Source organism: Musca domestica, unplaced genomic scaffold (assembly GCF_030504385.1).
Source record: "Musca domestica strain aabys unplaced genomic scaffold, Musca_domestica.polishedcontigs.V.1.1 11, whole genome shotgun sequence".
Lineage (NCBI taxonomy): Eukaryota > Metazoa > Arthropoda > Insecta > Diptera > Muscidae > Musca > Musca domestica.
In genome coordinates this window covers 3,867,910-3,887,273 of record NW_026712133.1, presented here as the reverse complement: position 1 = coordinate 3,887,273, position 19,364 = coordinate 3,867,910, and the positions used below count along the sequence as shown (strand labels likewise).

The 19,364-nt window shown below is 35.0% G+C and overlaps 1 protein-coding gene across 10 annotated transcripts in view; it reads left to right on the top strand.

Moving 5' to 3' along the window:
• The window catches only part of LOC101897704 (cullin-associated NEDD8-dissociated protein 1), a 173,440-nt gene that overhangs the window by 13,959 nt on the left and 140,117 nt on the right, over positions 1–19,364 (top strand). For all 10 annotated transcript variants that reach the window (XM_059130051.1, XM_059130047.1, XM_059130044.1 and 7 more), the window contains exon 4: positions 15,630–16,994. In XM_059130051.1, coding sequence (XP_058986034.1) covers positions 15,630–16,994 — 1,365 coding nt within the window. The remainder of the gene's footprint in view (positions 1–15,629; positions 16,995–19,364) is intronic.

Sequence of the window (19,364 nt, the reverse complement as noted above, 5' to 3'; positions counted from 1 at the left end):
TATAACTAAATCTGTGGAGGTCGCAATAAAAAACGCTAACGTTGGGACCGTGGACGGCCCGAACTTAGAAGGGGAGGAGTTGAAGTGAAGTGTGCAGTTTTATGAGTAGTGTGCAGATATGGAAGTCATTAAAGTCGTTTGGTTGTCTTGATGATGGTTGTGATGTTCCATTTATTGATGTCAATGCTGTTAATAATTACTTGTAATTTAGATTCATCTCGTGATTTTGTTGTTAGTGAGGCCAATGATTTTGATTCTTTTAGATTTGACTGTGTGTACATGGATGATTTGTTTCGTGCTTTGCGGAATATTAAGTCAAATGCTGTAGGTGTTGATGGCATACCTATTAAGTTCTTCAAATGCGTATTCCCTTACATTTGTAGTCACTTTCTGCATTTTGTAAATTGTATTTTTATGACGTCAACCTTTCCACTTGCGTGGAAGGTTGCTCGTGTGGTGCCTGTGCCGAAGAAGGGGAGTTCTTATCATCAGACGAATCTTCGACCAATAAGCATTCTGCCGGCTATGTCGAAATTGGTTGAACATGTTATTAAGGATGCGATTGTTGATTTTCTGGATGACCATAAGTATTTGAGTAGTTCCCAGTTTGGGTTTCGGCGTGGTTCTAGCACCACGGTTCATCTTTTAGCCCTCACTGATCTCATTCGTGATGTGTTCTATAGTTCTGATGTTGGTTTGCTTGTTGGCCTTGATTTGTCTAAGGCCTTTGATTCTGTGGATCATACGCTTCTGCTCTGTAAGCTGAGAGACAAGTTTTGTTTCTCTCCTTCTTCGTGTAGATTGATATCGTCGTATTTGAGTGGAAGATCTCAGTTTGTTGTGCACAGGGGTGTTCAGTCTGATGTTTGTGCTGTGCGGTGTGGTGTCCCACAAGGATCTGTGCTTGGCCCTCTGCTTTTTATTATGTTCATTAATGACATTGTGGGGTCTGTGTCTAATTCCAGTTGTGAAGTTTTCATGTATGCGGATGACATTCATGTCTTCTTTAGAAGTGCAGATCTCTTTGAGTTGGAAAATGTGGCAAACACTACTTTAAGACTGCTTTCTATGTGGATCTCCTCTAATGGTTTGTCAGTGAATTGGTATAAAACTGAAGCTGTTCTGTTTAATAGTGCTCGTTATGTTCCTATGCCGTGCATCTGTGGTGGATTTTGTGGATGAGATGAGATGTTTAGGTGTAGTCATTGACACCAAGATTAATTTTTCAGCGTATGTTGATTCTTTGCTGTCTCGTGTGCATTTTCAGCTTAGGAGGCTCTATAGTCTTCAAGCTCATTTGCCTCTTAGTGTTAGGATGATGGCTGCCAGATCTTTATTAATGTCTCATGTCAACTATTGTTTGGAAGTCATCTCTGGGGCGAATGCTTCCCTAATTCTGCGCGTACGCAAACTTGTTAACTCTATTCTTAGGCTATAGCTAGTGACTATATACTCCCTAGGCTCAGCTTTGATCTACTTGACATCCGTATACCAAACAGGGATATCTGGTCCCGTGGCACTCCACCTTTCGACGGTATAGCGGTCTATACTGATGGTTCAAAGATGGAAAGTGGAACGGGTGCTGGAGTCTACTGTGAAAGCCTAAGTATCCGAAGATCCTTCAAGCTAAACAGCGATTGCAGCGTTTTTCAGGCAGAAATTTTTGCTGTCAGAATGGCCATAGAACTGTTGAATAATAGAATTAACGAACGGGATGGACCGGTGACTATATATGTCGATAGTCAAGCGGCCCTAAAAGCTCTAAATTCTTTCACAATCAAGTCTATGACTGTTCTGGAGTGCAAGAATGCCCTGGAAAAGTTTAAGTCAGCTGTCAAGCTCTGTTGGGTCCCTGGGCACTGCAACATATCTGGCAATGAATCTGCCGATGAATTGGCCAGACGCGGATCTGAGTCAGTAGATCTAGAGATCGAGAGCTCAGTGAAGCCACCTTTATGCCACTTCTTTCAAGTTTTGCATAAACACTATCTTGGAAGATTTCAACAGAACTGGCTATCTGGAAGGGGATGCAACATCTCCAAAAAGATTTGGCCGGTGAACTCCGAACGGAGATCACGGTCACTCTTGTCCATGACGAAGTTGGACTTGAAGCTTGTGGTGGGCCTAATTACAGGTCATTGCAACATAAAGGCCATGACTTCAAAATGGGGGGGTGACGACACTGAATACTGCAGGCTATGTCAGGACGAGGAAGAAACAGAAACGGTGGAACACTTACTCTGTCATTGTCCTACCCTCATCGGAGTAAGACATAGGCTTCTGGGTAAGCACTTACTGCCTGACCTGTCATACCTCTCCGAAACAGAACCAGCAGTCATTCTTCAATTAGCCAGAAGACTAAAATGGCTAAGGACGACACGTTGATTACACCGTGGACTCAAACCCACTAGCTTCTCTAATTCTTCTAAATCCTATATTCTATACTAACTATCTTTCTTATCTCACTTCCACTTCTTTCTAGACTAGGATGATCACAATGGGCCAATAGGTCTCCGAGTGGAGTGGTTGTTGTTTTTACGCAACCACACATCCTTTAACCTAACCTAACCTAGATATGTGTTTGGGTTGCGCCGTAGTGATCGTGTAACACAGTATGTTATTAAGTTTCTTGGACTGTCATTTGACAGATATGTTGAATATCGCCTTCTTTTGTGTCATTACAGAATTATGAGGAATGTTAATTCTCCTTTGTATAATAAGTTTGTGTTTTGTAGATCATCTCGAAATCCGCAATTGCTGTTTCCAAGATTTTCGTCTGTAGTTGGTGAGAAGGCGTTTGTTGTGAGAGTTGCGAGATTGTGGAATCAGCTCCCTCTGGCCCTGCGTAATTTCACCTGTTCTTTTGATATGTACAAGAAGAGGTGTTTTGAATATTTGTCTGTTCATTGAGTCTCTGGTTGCGGGTTATATTTTGTTATTTCTTTTTAGTTATTGGCTGGGGGGCCATTTTTATGGTTGTTTATTTTCCATGTAGTACATAATTTTATTGATTTTTTCTTTTTTAAGGATTTTTTTTGCTATACTTGTAGTAGCTACATTCGCTCGGTTGGAAACGAGTGATGATTAGCGCTTAAGTGTATTGATGCCTCTTGCATTTTTCCTCTCTACCTTGCTAAACTGTTGTTCAGCTTAGTAGAGGAGTTTTGTCTGAGGGTCTAATTGCTACTAAATTTAAATTATTATTATTATTATTTTTTTTGTATATATTTTACTATTCGTTGATAATTTTTGTTATTTATTTAGTTTTTTTTTAGGATTAATTTGGTTATCGACTGTTTTTATACTGTTGTATGTTCATATAAGATTTTGGCCATGTTGGCTTATTTATATTGAATTGTATGAAATAAATGAAATGAAATGAAAAATACACTTATTTCATCAGTTTTGGCTTTTGTCAGGTAACTGAACGCTATACGCGTGTGCTACTCAGCACATTTAACTTTTTAACTTAACTTTAACTTTCCCACAAGTTCTTGACACCTGAGTATCCAAATATAGTGCAGCAACATCAGCACAGCGGTAGCAGAGCAACTTGTCGCAATGTCAACAAATTTTACATACTTGCAGCATGGTAACATCGACTTTTTGGAAAATTGTTTATTATTTCTAAATTTGAACATATCTCCTCATAACTATGATCTTCTTCGACTAATATTCACGTGATTTAGCTTAACGGCTCTTCACAATAACAAGCCTTGGTTAATCATAGCTAGATTTTGATCTCGTTAGTTGTCCGAGTCTCTCTTAAAGAGTAGTCAATTAAATTTTCATACCTTAGGTTTTCATCTTGCGTTTTTGCATATTCAATGTGATTTGAATTTGTCAGAGGGAACACTTGCGCAAATGACAAAATTACAATGAAATTACTTTAATTCTTTATCTATAATATTTATGACCATAATAATTCTTCTTTATATTTTACTAATGATACTGACCCTAAATTATTTCTTAATACATAATTGACTAATTTATATAACAACTCATGTGCCTGAAATAACCAGATTTTCACCCTTTTCGGAAAAGTTAATTCACCCCTGAGGGTTGCAATGTTATTTGTAAAAGAGAGCTTATAGAGCTTATATGGAAAATAATTTTGAAAGGAATAAAAAAATTTTCAATTCATCATGCAAACGTTTCACAAGCTTCTCGCAACACTTTTGACTTTTTGTCATGTATTCGCCAATTCGGTTTCGTAAAAAGTTATAATTATAACTGTGAAATTAACACTTATTTCACTTCTGTGTTTGCCAACCATGTGTCCTTTTCATCTAGTCTGTCTCTCTATGTCCAATAAATGACTTTAACTTTCGCAATAATATGTATTCATGAGTGCAATAAATAGCATTGAGTCTAATGCAGTAGGTCCTGATTCTATCCCAAATTTAACAAATTAATTCGTTATATATCTCTACATCTTCTAGACACTTACAACATTGTATTAATGACCCGAAAAGTTCCCGCAAGATGGAAGTTTGCAATGGTTGTTCCCTTCTTGAAAAGAGGTTTCATTCGAGTTCATTATGTTTTGAATTTAGGCTCACTTCTATATTGGTGGCACTTTCTGGAGTCTAAAAACCTTTTTTTTTACTTGCAATATTAAATTTAAGCAAAGGGATTCACCCGATTGATCTCAATATACTTCTACACAAAATCTTTACCCAATTTTTTTCCACTTTATCCCTACTATCTAATTGGATCCTTTCAATTTGATTGTTCACAAAATATTGTTATGTTGTACATAATCTTCGTAGCTCTGCTCTAAATTCGATGTTGACTATATATCCATTTGACTTATAATTTTTTTCGGCTTCTTCCGTCCTCGGTAAAGTGAATAGTGATCTTAACTGAACTTGTGATTGGTTTGTACGTAATGATATATCAATTAACATTAACAATACGAACTATCTGATATTCGGTAGTCATCGTTATAACCTATGAGTTCAAACTATTGTAATACAAAATTGTAATATACAAAGGTGTATTTATAAGGTGTATGCATCAGCTACAACAACGAACATTTTACAAGAAGAACATTGTTGTTATAGAAACTAAAAAGTAATTTTGACAATTGAAAAACATAGACAAAAAAATAAAAAAAAAAATGAATTAAAGTTTGAAACAAATACTGAACATCCCATGACTTCATATGCATTAATTTTAAATGCCTACATATCTGGACCCATTGCAATTGCTTAGGCGATTAAGCGATGAAAACTCTGGAATTCATCGTCATCCTGTAGCCATTGACCAAGACTAATTATGGCAATATTACCACCAACAGCAACAAATCAAATTCCTGTACTCCAACATTTGTGGTAAATGTTTATCGTCTAATCAAAATAATTAAAATTATTCCAGTGATCGAATTCAAGCGTGATAGTGTGATTTCTTTATATATATCACTATCGTTAGAGCACTCCAGCATTTAAATGTGAATAAATATTTTGTGTCTCGCACCATCGTTCGTTACCGTGATTCTGGTAGCGTAGCCCGACGTCAAGGAAGTGGACGGAAGAAAACAGCAACATCAGCAGAAATGTTTCGAAAAGTAAAGAAGCAACATGATCTAAACTCCCGTCATAGTGGCCAAAAAATGGCTCATGAGCTGACCTTATCGCAATATTCCATTCGGCAAATATTGAAAAATGAGCTCGGGGTAAAACCATTGAAATTCCAAAAAGTGCACCGCAACAGAAAGAAAACAAACTCAAAAGTGAAAACATTCGTTGTCCAGCAGTTTGTAAACAAATAAAATGATAGTGTTTACTTGCCAAAGAGGTCAGCTGAAAAGGGTGCACCTTTATATGGGTTGGCCACCAGAACACAAGCGCCTGTCATGGTGATTTTGTGGGCCGCCATAACAGCCGATGGTCGCTCTCCGCTCGTATTAATCGACCGTGGCATCAGATTAAATGCCGAATATTATCGCGAATATATTCTGGAGGATGTATTAAAGCCTAGGGGAACGAAAACATTTTGGCCGCAGACCTTGGACATTCCAACAGGACTCAGCACCATCGCTCTCAGCACGCGCCACCAAAAAATGGTTACAAAATGAGGTTCCTCGCTTCATTTTCAGCGCACAATGGCCACCAAAATCTCCGGATACCAATCCGTTGGACTATTGTGTCTGGAGTATTTTAGAAAGCAAGGTTGACACTAAAAAATACCAAAGTCTCGATCAACTCAAGCAAGCGATTCGCTGGGAATGGGCCAGAATACCGCTGAGCAAAATTCGGACTGCGTGTGACGGTTTCATTGGCCGTTTGAAGGCCATAATTCGTGCCAAATGTGACCAATTCGAACAAATCTAAAGATATTCCAAAAGATGATTCTCTTTCCGACATTTTTGCTTTCATTCAATAAGATTTAAAAACAATTAAAAGAGTTTTTTATGTTTTAATCGCTAATAGACTGAACGTTGTTCTAACATCTGGATATAATTAAAAAAGTATTTTATAATTTCGTTTACTCATACTTTTGACTAACATTTCTATAGCTTCTTTGCAAATTTGTGATATGTCCACACAGGTTCTAACCACGTTGATTTTCTCTTATTGGACGATTGAAAAATGATAATAATTATGGCCCTTCTAACAAGCAATAACGAACCAAATTAGTAAGCATTAATTGTTTGTAATCATCGCGAACGACTGAAAATAATTCGGATACGTTTCTGTCTTCTTCTTGAAATGCTTAGCTTTCATTGCAGCATCTTGGTTTACTTCAACTTTTTCGCCAATTTCAAGCAACCTTGCCTTCAAAATATCAAGTTTTGGAAATTCGTTAGCAGTATCAACAGCCGCCTTAACGGCTGAAAATTATATATATATATATATATATATATATATATATATATATATATATATATATATATATATATATATATATATATATATATATATATATATATATATATATATATATATATATATATATATATATATATATATATATATATATATATATATATATATATATATATATATATATATATATATATATATATAATTTTCAGCCGTTATATATATATATATATATATATATAATTTTCAGCCGTTAAGGCGGCTGTTGATACTGCTAACGAATTTCCAAAACTTGATATTTTGAAGGCAAGGTTGCTTGAAATTGGCGAAAAAGTTGAAGTAAACCAAGATGCTGCAATGAAAGCTAAGCATTTCAAGAAGAAGACAGAAACGTATCCGAATTATTTTCTAATATTTAATATTTATGACCATAATAATTCTTCTTTATATTTTACTAATGATACTGACCCTAAATTATTTCTTAATACATAATTGATTAATTTATATAACAACTCATGTGCCTGAAATAACCAGATTTTCACCCTTTTCGGAAAAGTTGATTCGCCCCTGAGGGTTGCAATGTTATTTGTAAAAGAGAGCTTATATGGAAAATAATTTTGGAAGGAATAAAAAAATGTTCAATTCATCATGCAAACGTTTCACAAGCTTCTCGCAACATTTTTGACTTTTTGTCATGAATTCGCCAATTCGGTTTCGTAAAAAGTTATAATTATAACTGTGAAATTAACACTTATTTCACTTCTGTGTTTGCCAACCATGTGTCCTTTTCATCTAGTCTGTCTCTCTATGTCCAATAAATGACTTTAACTTTCGCAATAATATGTATTCATGAGTGCAATAAATAGCATTGAGTCTAATGCAGTAGGTCCTGATTCTATCCCAAATTTAACAAATTAATTCGTTATATATCTCTACATCTTCTAGACACTTACAACATTGTATTAATGACCCGAAAAGTTCCCGCAAGATGGAAGTTTGCAATGGTTGTTCCCTTCTTGAAAAGAGGTTTCATTCGAGTTCATTATGTTTTGAATTTAGGCTCACTTCCATATTGGTGGCACTTTCTGGAGTCTACAAACCTTGCAATATTAAATTTAAGCAAAGGGATTTACCCGATTGATCTCAATATACTTCTACACAAAATCTTTACCCAATTTTTTTTCCACTTTATCCCTACTATCTAATTTGATCCTTTCTGTTTGATTGTTCACAAAATATTGTTATGTTGTACGTAAGTGATCTTCGTAGCTCTGCTCTAAATTCGATGTTGACTATATATGCATTTGACTTATAATTTTTTCGGCTTCTTCCGTCCTCGGTAAAGTGAATAGTGATCTTAACTGAACATGTGATTGGTTTGTACGTAATGATATATCAATTGACATTAACAATACGAAATATCTGATATTCGGTAGCCATCGTTATAACCTATGAGTTCAAACTATTGTAATACAAAAATGTAATATACAAAGATGTATTTATAAGGTGTATGCATCAGCTACAAAAACGAACATTTTACAAGAAGAACATTGTTGTTATTGAAACTAAAAAGTAAATTTGACAATTGAAAAAAAATAGACAAAAAAAAATTAATTAAAGTTTGGAACAAATACTGAACATTTACAACTCCCATGACTTCATATGCATTAATTTTAAATGCCTACATATCAGAACATTTGTGGTAAATGTTTATCGTCTAATCAAAATAATTAAAATTATTCCAGTGATCGAATTCAAGCGTGATAGTGTGATTTCTTTATATTTGGCTGGAAAACCACAAACAATCACTATCGTTAGAGCACTCCAGCATTTAAATGTGAATAAGTCTTTTGTGTCTCGCACCATCGCTCGTTACCATGATTCTGGTAGCGTAGCCCGACGTCAAGGAAGTGGACGGAAGAAAAAATAAAATAAAGAAGCAACTTGATCTAAACTCCCCACATAGTGGCCGAAAAATGGCTCATAAGCTGAACTTATCGGAATATTCCATTCGGCAAATATTGAAAAATGAGCTCGGGGTAAAGCCATTGAAATTCCAAAAAGTGCACCGCAACAGAAAGAAAACAAACTCAAAAGTGAAAACATTCGTTGTCCAGCAGTTTGTAAACAAATAAAATGATAGTGTTTACTTGCCAAAGAGGTCAGCTGAAAAGGGTGCACCTTTATGTCGGTTGGCCACCAGAGCACTTAAACAAACTATCCGAGCACCCAAATAACTTGGCCCGCCAACTCCTACTATTCGGAGGACACGATAGACTGCGCAGACGTGACACTCTTTCTATCATATAGTTTATTTTTTTTTTGTCTTACGCTCTCATTATCTTCAGCTCTTGTCTGGCCAATTGAACGTCGCCCACTGTTATACTTCTATAGGTAGTAGTATGCTAATTTGGTAGCTGCTTCTGTGAAGAAATCGAAAAGACTATTACTGTAGTCCGCGGGAAGATTAGTGAAGAAATCGATAAGACTATTACTGTAGTCTGCGGGATGATTAAATATAACTGTATCTAAACAAAGCAACATTATATCCGTAAGACTATTTCTGTAGTCCGCGATTCACTTAGATATATCTGTATCTAAACTAATCTACTCAATCCTAATCCTACTCAATCAATTCACGGATATAACTGTATCCACAAGCCCACAAAATAACACACATCTATATCATAAAAAAAAAAAAACAATAATAATTAAAGCATGAAAAAAATATGGGGTGATTGTATTGATAACCTCCCTATAAAAATATTAGTATATAAGATATGAAACCTTATTGTTATTTTCATTAAATATATGAAAGATTCAATAAATTAAACAATAAAAATAAAAAAAAAACCAGAACACAAGCGCCTGTCATGGTGATTTTGTGGGCCGCCATAACAGCCGATGGTCGCTCTCCGCTCGTATTAATCGACCGTGGCATCAGATTAAATGCCGAATATTATCGCGAATATATTCTGGAGGATGTATTAAAGCCTAGGGGAACGAAAACATTTTGGCCGCAGACCTTGGACATTCCAACAGGACTCAGCACCATCGCTCTCAGCACGCGCCACCAAAAAATGGTTACAAAATGAGGTTCCTCGCTTCATTTTCAGCGCACAATGGCCACCAAAATCTCCGGATACCAATCCGTTGGACTATTGTGTCTGGAGTATTTTAGAAAGCAAGGTTGACACTAAAAAATACCAAAGTCTCGATCAACTCAAGCAAGCGATTCGCTGGGAATGGGCCAGAATACCGCTGAGCAAAATTCGGACTGCGTGTGACGGTTTCATTGGCCGTTTGAAGGCCATAATTCGTGCCAAATGTGACCAATTCGAACAAATCTAAAGATATTCCAAAAGATGATGCTTTCATTCAATAAGATTTAAAAACAATTAAAAATTATTGCGTTTGACTTCGTTGCAGTTTTTTTATGTCGCCCCGTATATGTCGCTAACCTCTTTTCTGCATAGCTGCATTTGCTCCACCTAATTTGGTTGAGCATTTTTTCTTTTGTCGTTGAAAAGCGTTTTTTATGTTTTAATCGCTAATACACTAAATGTTGTTCTAACATCTGGATATAATTAAAAAAGTATTTTATAATTTCGTTTACTCATACTTTTGACTAACATTTCTATAGCTTCTTTGCAAATTTGTGATATGTCCACACAGGTTCTAACCTCGTTGATTTTCTCTTATATTATCAACCTTGCCTTCAAAATATCAAGTTTTGGAAATTCGTTAGCAGTATCAACAGCCGCCTTAACGGCTGAAAATTATATATATATATATATATATATATATATATATATATATATATATATATATATATATATATATATATATATATATATATATATATATATATATATATATATATATATATATAACGGCTGAAAATTATATATATATATATATATATATATATAACGGCTGATGATATATATATATATATATATATATATATATATATATATATATATATATATATATATATATATATATATATATATATATATATATAATTTTCAGCCGTTATATATATATATATATATATATATATATATATATAATTTTCAGCCGTTAAGGCGGCTGTTGATACTGCTAACGAATTTCCAAAACTTGATATTTTGAAGGCAAGGTTGCTTGAAATTGGCGAAAAAGTTGAAGTAAACCAAGATGCTGCAATGAAAGCTAAGCATTTCAAGAAGAAGACAGAAACGTATCCGAATTATTTTCAGTCCTTCGCGATGATTACAAACAATTAATGCTTACTAATTTGGTTCGTTATTGCTTGTTAGAAGGGCCATAATTATTATCATTTTTCAATCGTCCAATAAGAGAAAATCAACGAGGTTAGAACCTGTGTGGACATATCACAAATTTGCAAAGAAGCTATAGAAATGTTAGTCAAAAGTATGAGTAAACGAAATTATAAAATACTTTTTTAATTATATCCAGATGTTAGAACAACATTTAGTGTATTAGCGATTAAAACATAAAAAACGCTTTTCAACGACAAAAGAAAAAAATGCTCAACCAAATTAGGTGGAGCAAATGCAGCTATGCAGAAAAGAGGTTAGCGACATATACGGGGCGACATAAAAAAACTGCAACGAAGTCAAACGCAATAATTTTTAATTGTTTTTAAATCTTATTGAATGAAAGCATCATCTTTTGGAATATCTTTAGATTTGTTCGAATTGGTCACATTTGGCACGAATTATGGCCTTAAAACGGCCAATGAAACCGTCACACGCAGTCCGAATTTTGCTCAGCGGTATTCTGGCCCATTCCCAGCGAATCGCTTGCTTGAGTTGATCGAGACTTTGGTATTTTTTAGTGTCAACCTTGCTTTCTAAAATACTCCAGACACAATAGTCCAACGGATTGGTATCCGGAGATTTTGGTGGCCATTGTGCGCTGAAAATGAAGCGAGGAACCTCATTTTGTAACCATTTTTTGGTGGCGCGTGCTGAGAGCGATGGTGCTGAGTCCTGTTGGAATGTCCAAGGTCTGCGGCCAAAATGTTTTCGTTCCCCTAGGCTTTAATACATCCTCCAGAATATATTCGCGATAATATTCGGCATTTAATCTGATGCCACGGTCGATTAATACGAGCGGAGAGCGACCATCGGCTGTTATGGCGGCCCACAAAATCACCATGACAGGCGCTTGTGTTCTGGTTTTTTTTTTATTTTTATTGTTTAATTTATTGAATCTTTCATATATTTAATGAAAATAACAATAAGGTTTCATATCTTATATACTAATATTTTTATAGGGAGGTTATCAATACAATCACCCCATATTTTTTTCATGCTTTAATTATTATTGTTTTTTTTTTTTTATGATATAGATGTGTGTTATTTTGTGGGCTTGTGGATACAGTTATATCCGTGAATTGATTGAGTAGGATTAGGATTGAGTAGATTAGTTTAGATACAGATATATCTAAGTGAATCGCGGACTACAGAAATAGTCTTACGGATATAATGTTGCTTTGTTTAGATACAGTTATATTTAATCATCCCGCAGACTACAGTAATAGTCTTATCGATTTCTTCACTAATCTTCCCGCGGACTACAGTAATAGTCTTTTCGATTTCTTCACAGAAGCAGCTTCCAATTTAGCATACTACTACCTATAGAAGTATAACAGTGGGCGACGTTCAATTGGCCAGACAAGAGCTGAAGATAATGAGAGCGTAAGACAAAAAAAAAATAAACTATATGATAGAAAGAGTGTCACGTCTGCGCAGTCTATCGTGTCCTCCGAATAGTAGGAGTTGGCGGGCCAAGTTATTTGGGTGCTCGGATAGTTTGTTTAAGTGCTCTGGTGGCCAACCGACATAAAGGTGCACCCTTTTCAGCTGACCTCTTTGGCAAGTAAACACTATCATTTTATTTGTTTACAAACTGCTGGACAACGAATGTTTTCACTTTTGAGTTTGTTTTCTTTCTGTTGCGGTGCACTTTTTGGAATTTCAATGGCTTTACCCCGAGCTCATTTTTCAATATTTGCCGAATGGAATATTCCGATAAGTTCAGCTTATGAGCCATTTTTCGGCCACTATGTGGGGAGTTTAGATCAAGTTGCTTCTTTATTTTATTTTTTCTTCCGTCCACTTCCTTGACGTCGGGCTACGCTACCAGAATCATGGTAACGAGCGATGGTGCGAGACACAAAAGACTTATTCACATTTAAATGCTGGAGTGCTCTAACGATAGTGATTGTTTGTGGTTTTCCAGCCAAATATAAAGAAATCACACTATCACGCTTGAATTCGATCACTGGAATAATTTTAATTATTTTGATTAGACGATAAACATTTACCACAAATGTTCTGATATGTAGGCATTTAAAATTAATGCATATGAAGTCATGGGAGTTGTAAATGTTCAGTATTTGTTCCAAACTTTAATTAATTTTTTTTTGTCTATTTTTTTTCAATTGTCAAATTTACTTTTTAGTTTCAATAACAACAATGTTCTTCTTGTAAAATGTTCGTTTTTGTAGCTGATGCATACACCTTATAAATACATCTTTGTATATTACATTTTTGTATTACAATAGTTTGAACTCATAGGTTATAACGATGGCTACCGAATATCAGATATTTCGTATTGTTAATGTCAATTGATATATCATTACGTACAAACCAATCACATGTTCAGTTAAGATCACTATTCACTTTACCGAGGACGGAAGAAGCCGAAAAAATTATAAGTCAAATGCATATATAGTCAACATCGAATTTAGAGCAGAGCTACGAAGATCACTTACGTACAACATAACAATATTTTGTGAACAATCAAACAGAAAGGATCAAATTAGATAGTAGGGATAAAGTGGAAAAAAAATTGGGTAACGATTTTGTGTAGAAGTATATTGAGATCAATCGGGTAAATCCCTTTGCTTAAATTTAATATTGCAAGGTTTGTAGACTCCAGAAAGTGCCACCAATATGGAAGTGAGCCTAAATTCAAAACATAATGAACTCGAATGAAACCTCTTTTCAAGAAGGGAACAACCATTGCAAACTTCCATCTTGCGGGAACTTTTCGGGTCATTAATACAATGTTGTAAGTGTCTAGAAGATGTAGAGATATATAACGAATTAATTTGTTAAATTTGGGATAGAATCAGGACCTACTGCATTAGACTCAATGCTATTTATTGCACTCATGAATACATATTATTGCGAAAGTTAAAGTCATTTATTGGACATAGAGAGACAGACTAGATGAAAAGGACACATGGTTGGCAAACACAGAAGTGAAATAAGTGTTAATTTCACAGTTATAATTATAACTTTTTACGAAACCGAATTGGCGAATTCATGACAAAAAGTCAAAAATGTTGCGAGAAGCTTGTGAAACGTTTGCATGATGAATTGAACATTTTTTTATTCCTTCCAAAATTATTTTCCATATAAGCTCTCTTTTACAAATAACATTGCAACCCTCAGGGGCGAATCAACTTTTCCGAAAAGGGTGAAAATCTGGTTATTTCAGGCACATGAGTTGTTATATAAATTAATCAATTATGTATTAAGAAATAATTTAGGGTCAGTATCATTAGTAAAATATAAAGAAGAATTATTATGGTCATAAATATTATAGATAAGAGAATTAAAGTAATTTCATTGTAATTTTGTCATTTGCGCAAGTGCTCCCTCTGACAAATTCAAATCACATTGAATATGCAAAAACGCATGATGAAAACCGAAAATCACGTGAATATTAGTCGAAGAAGATCATAGTTACGAGGAGATATGTTCAAATTTAGAAATAATAAACAATTTTCCAAAAAGTCAATGTTACCATGCTGCAAGTATGTAAAATTTGCTATAAAGTTGCATTTTGAATTTTCTATTTCTTTTACATTAAAAGCACCAACAACGCATCGTAAATTACAACGATCATTGTGCAACAGTTTGTAGCCAAGAACTTCAATACGTTTACAAGAGGGTTTATAGGGTTTTCATTGTTATCGCAATGTTATTTATTTGAAGTTTTCCATTTTGCAGAATATTTCTAAGATCATCGAACTTGCCAATATTAGTCAACCGAAGCTTTGTGATAAAATGAACCGATGTCTGAATTTACATTAGGCAAGTTTACTAGCGCCAAGTCTATGTTTGCAGGAGAGAAAGAGTTAAGGTGAATGGAAATGAAAAAAATTGTTCGTACTGGCAATTCCTTTTGTGTTTAAAAAATATATTTAAAAAATATATGCAAGAATGACATAATAGGCAATGATGAAAAAGAAAAATTGCTTATATAAACGCAAGAGGCAAATTCAAAAGATAATGATAAAAATTAACGCAAATTGCCAAAAATTTCTCCTATGAAATTATTCGAATTCATAAAACAATTTTAAAAGACAGCAAGAAAAGTCAAAACAATTTTAAGTGCAAAACGTTTAAATATACCTTATTCGTGCGAACTAAACCTTTCCTTTAATAATAATAATACGCCAGAAAACATTCTTCTTTTGTATTAAACCCTTAGAGGTTTTTATTCTTACAAAAGATATTGGCTGTCTTTTTCGTGAAAGAACACAGGAGATGTATAGGTTGACTAGTTCAATTTCTAACAATTTATACTTGGTCAGTGACAGTGAAAAGAAGGAGACTTATGCCCACAATTTTTGAATTGTTAACATGTGTGCCCTCTATGTCCTTCCAAAACTTTTTATAATATATTTAGATAGTCAAAAGTATTTGTGGCACAGACAATTTCTGATTTTAATTTGTTTTTAGTAATAGCTATATTGTCTTTTTATGTTTTCAGATTCTGCAATTATGTCTTAAATATTTAACGTATGATCCTAACTACAACTACGAAGCTGATGATATTGAGAGTAATATAGCAATGGATACTGAAGATGACGAATACGATGACAGTGAGGAATACAGCGATGATGATGATATGAGTTGGAAAGTACGAAGGGCCGCTGCTAAGTGTCTTGAATCTATAATAATCACTAGACATGATATGCTGGATGACTTCTATCGTGATTTAAGTCCATCATTAATTGCTCGCTTCAAGGAACGAGAAGAAAACGTAAAATCTGACATTTTTCACGCTTATATTGCACTATTGAAAAATACACGTTCTGTGCTTGAAATTTCTCAAGACCCAGATTCAATGGAGCAAATGCCGTCACATCTATCAATTTTAATGGAACAAATTCCATTAATCATTAAAGCGACATGTCCCTTGATGAAAGAAAAATCTATGAAAACCCGACAAGATTGTTTCTTACTTTTGCGTGAACTTCTAATTGCCGTACCGGGTGCCTTGGGGCCACATTTGACCAATATTGTTCCAGGAATACATTTTTCATTGAATGATAAAAACTCTACGAGTAATATGAAAATTGAAGCTCTCTCTTTTATGTCATCCTTACTACAGGGACATCAGCCTTATGTGTTCGCCTCGCATATTCCAGTTTTGGTACCATTAGTTGTAACTGCAGTGTTTGATCCTTTTTACAAAATAGCTACTGAAGGATTAATTGTACTTCAACAGTTGGTACAGGTTATTCGACCGCTTGGTAATAATGTTGCTTCAACTAATATGTTTGATATAACACCAGTTGCAAATCAAATATATTTAGCTACACTTCAAAAACTGAAAACAACAGACGTGGATCAAGAAGTTAAAGAGAGAGCGATTGCTTGTATGGGACAGATAATTGCTAACATGGGCGATGTTCTACAACCACAACTAGACATTTGCTTGCCAATATTTTTAGAACGTTTGAAAAACGAAATTACTCGCCTCAGTTGTGTAAAGGCATTAACAATGATAGCTGCATCTCCACTAAGAATTGATTTAACGTCGATTTTAAGTGAAGTCATGCCGGCCCTGGGAACCTTCTTACGTAAGAACCAAAGGGCTTTAAAACTACACTCACTGGATTTATTAAATAAGCTTGCCGATAACTACCCATTGGATATATTTGGACCGCCATTGTTACAAACCGCTATTTCTGAAATTCAACCGTTAATTTCAGACTCGGATTTACACGTTGCACAGTATTCTTTGGTATTGTTAACAACTACTGCTCGTAAACATCCAAAAGCCTTAATCGGAATACACGATTTGTTTTTACCAGCAGTTCTCCAATTACTACGTTCTCCGCTGTTACAGGTAATTTAAGCGTATTTACTAAAATCGTTTGAGAAAATATAAACTACATAGTCAGTAATCAGATGCATATTTATAAAAAAACTTGCAAATGTGTCGAAGTGGGCTACCATATATAAACATTTTCGAGTTTTTATTCGTAATTTTACACCATAGAATTGATGTGTTATTAATATTAATGAAATAATCACGTTAAGTCCATAGCTATTTTGTTGTTGCAAAATAGTTAGGCTTAATTCCATTATTGCTGTTTCTAGTGGAGAAAAATGGTAATAATAAGCAGAGTGTAAGGCAGGGTATACCATGGTTTCGGAAACAGCCATCAATCCTCATCTTTCTCTTAGATTTTGTCAGGGGATATTTTCCCCAGAAGTTATTTTAAATAACTATTATGACAATTAAGCTCAATAGAAGAGGAACCAAAGAATTGAATTGAACTAAAATTCTTTTAGCAATTTTTCTAAATTTTACAACCGCACTTATAAACATTTTAAAAACTATGGTCCGGGATTGGCCTCAATCCTGACTCGGATCAAGGGAATTCGCATTAGACTAGACTTAAAACTGTAGCTTCTAGTAGGTGGTCATATTCTTAATAAACAAAAAAAAATGTTTGTATGATTGTGTTAAAGCCTTTTTTGATTTTGATTGAAAGTAACTGCATATACAAGGTGAGATGAAAAAACTGCAACCAACTTCAGGCTGCTAAAATTATTTCAGTGACAGCTCATTATATTGTTTAGAAGCGTACAAAAGCATTTTGGTGAGAATTTTCGAAAAAAAAAATATTCGTGATGGAATTTAAACGTGATAGTGTGTTTTCTATATATTTGGCTGGAAATCAACAAGTGGCTATCGTTAGAGCACTCCAGAATTTAAATGTGCGCAAATCTTTTGTGTCTCGTACCATCGCTCGTTACCGTAACACTGATAGCGTAGCCCGATGACAAGGAAACATAAGCAGAAATGGTTCGAAAAGTAAAGGAGCGACTTGATCGAAACCCGTGTCGCAGTGGCCGAAAAATGGTTCGTGAGCTGAACATATCGCAATATCAGTCGCGCTTGGTTGTTGCAAAATTAAAGGACAAAATATTTGAATAACTGAATAATCATCAAATATTAAGATAAAAGAAAACAAGTGTTTGTGCAGAAGAAGGGCAATTACATCAATAAAGCAATATGTCAAAGAAAATGTCTCGTTATCCCACTGATCGGAAGGTGTATGTTGGTGACTTCGGAAACATTGCTCGCAAAAATTAATTGGAGTATGCATTTTTTGCCTACGGTTCATTGCGTAGAGTTTGGATAGCTCGTTTCCCTCCAGTATTTGCATTTGTAGAATTTGAGGATGCTCGTGATGCAGCGAATGCAATTAGAGGTTTAGACTGGCGGACAATGTGACCGTCGTGCACGCATCGAGCTATTTACCGACAGAGGTAAAACCGGGTCGAAGCGGGGGTAGTGGTGGTGACCGCAGAGGAGTAGGTGTTCCTGATCGTTATGGTGGTGGAGGCGGCGGTGGACGTAGTATAGGAGGTGGTGGACGCAACGCCGGCGGTGTAGTTGGCGGTGCAGTTGGTGCTGAGAGTAAATGTTACGATCTCGGTGACAGAGGACATTAGGCCCGAGACTGTCATCGCCACGGACGAAGCAGGAGACGTCATTCACGAAGCCGTTCCCGCAGTGTAACACGAGGTAGGCGATCTCACTCCAGATCAGCATCACGCTCTCGCAGTCGTTGTTTTTGTTTTTTCTTTCGAACGTTCCCACGCCTCACATTCCCACCCCTGCCGACCGAGGGGGCGAACTCCCTTTACGGAGGGAACGCGTACACATCATGATCCGCATCATAATGGGAATTCCGTAGGAAATTGAAAACCAGCTACAGAATCTAATTCATCAGCTAGTTTGTCAAATAATAAAACATGTATGTTAATTGTTTAAAAATAAAATTATTCTAGATTTAATAACTTCTAAACTCATACAAAAATCTACATTACAATACACAGAATTAAAGTCAACACACATTTTACTAAGAGGTTCGCCCATTGAATGATAATAATTATAATATATAATAATTGGTAGTATCTACTAGATCTAAACGGAACATTAATTCTAATAGATGAGATAAGGAAATCTGAAGGTATATTACCATTTAATATTTTTAGTACAAACATGGAGTTCAACATAATACGTCTGCTTTTAAGTGTAGGCAATCTAATTAATTTTAGCCTGCTAGCATAAGAAGGCAAAACAAAATCACTATTCCAATGTAAACCTCGTAAGGCAAATAGCATAAATTGTTTTTGCACGGATTCTATTTTATCTGAGTATATTGCATATTGAGGATCCCATACAACAGAACCGTATTCC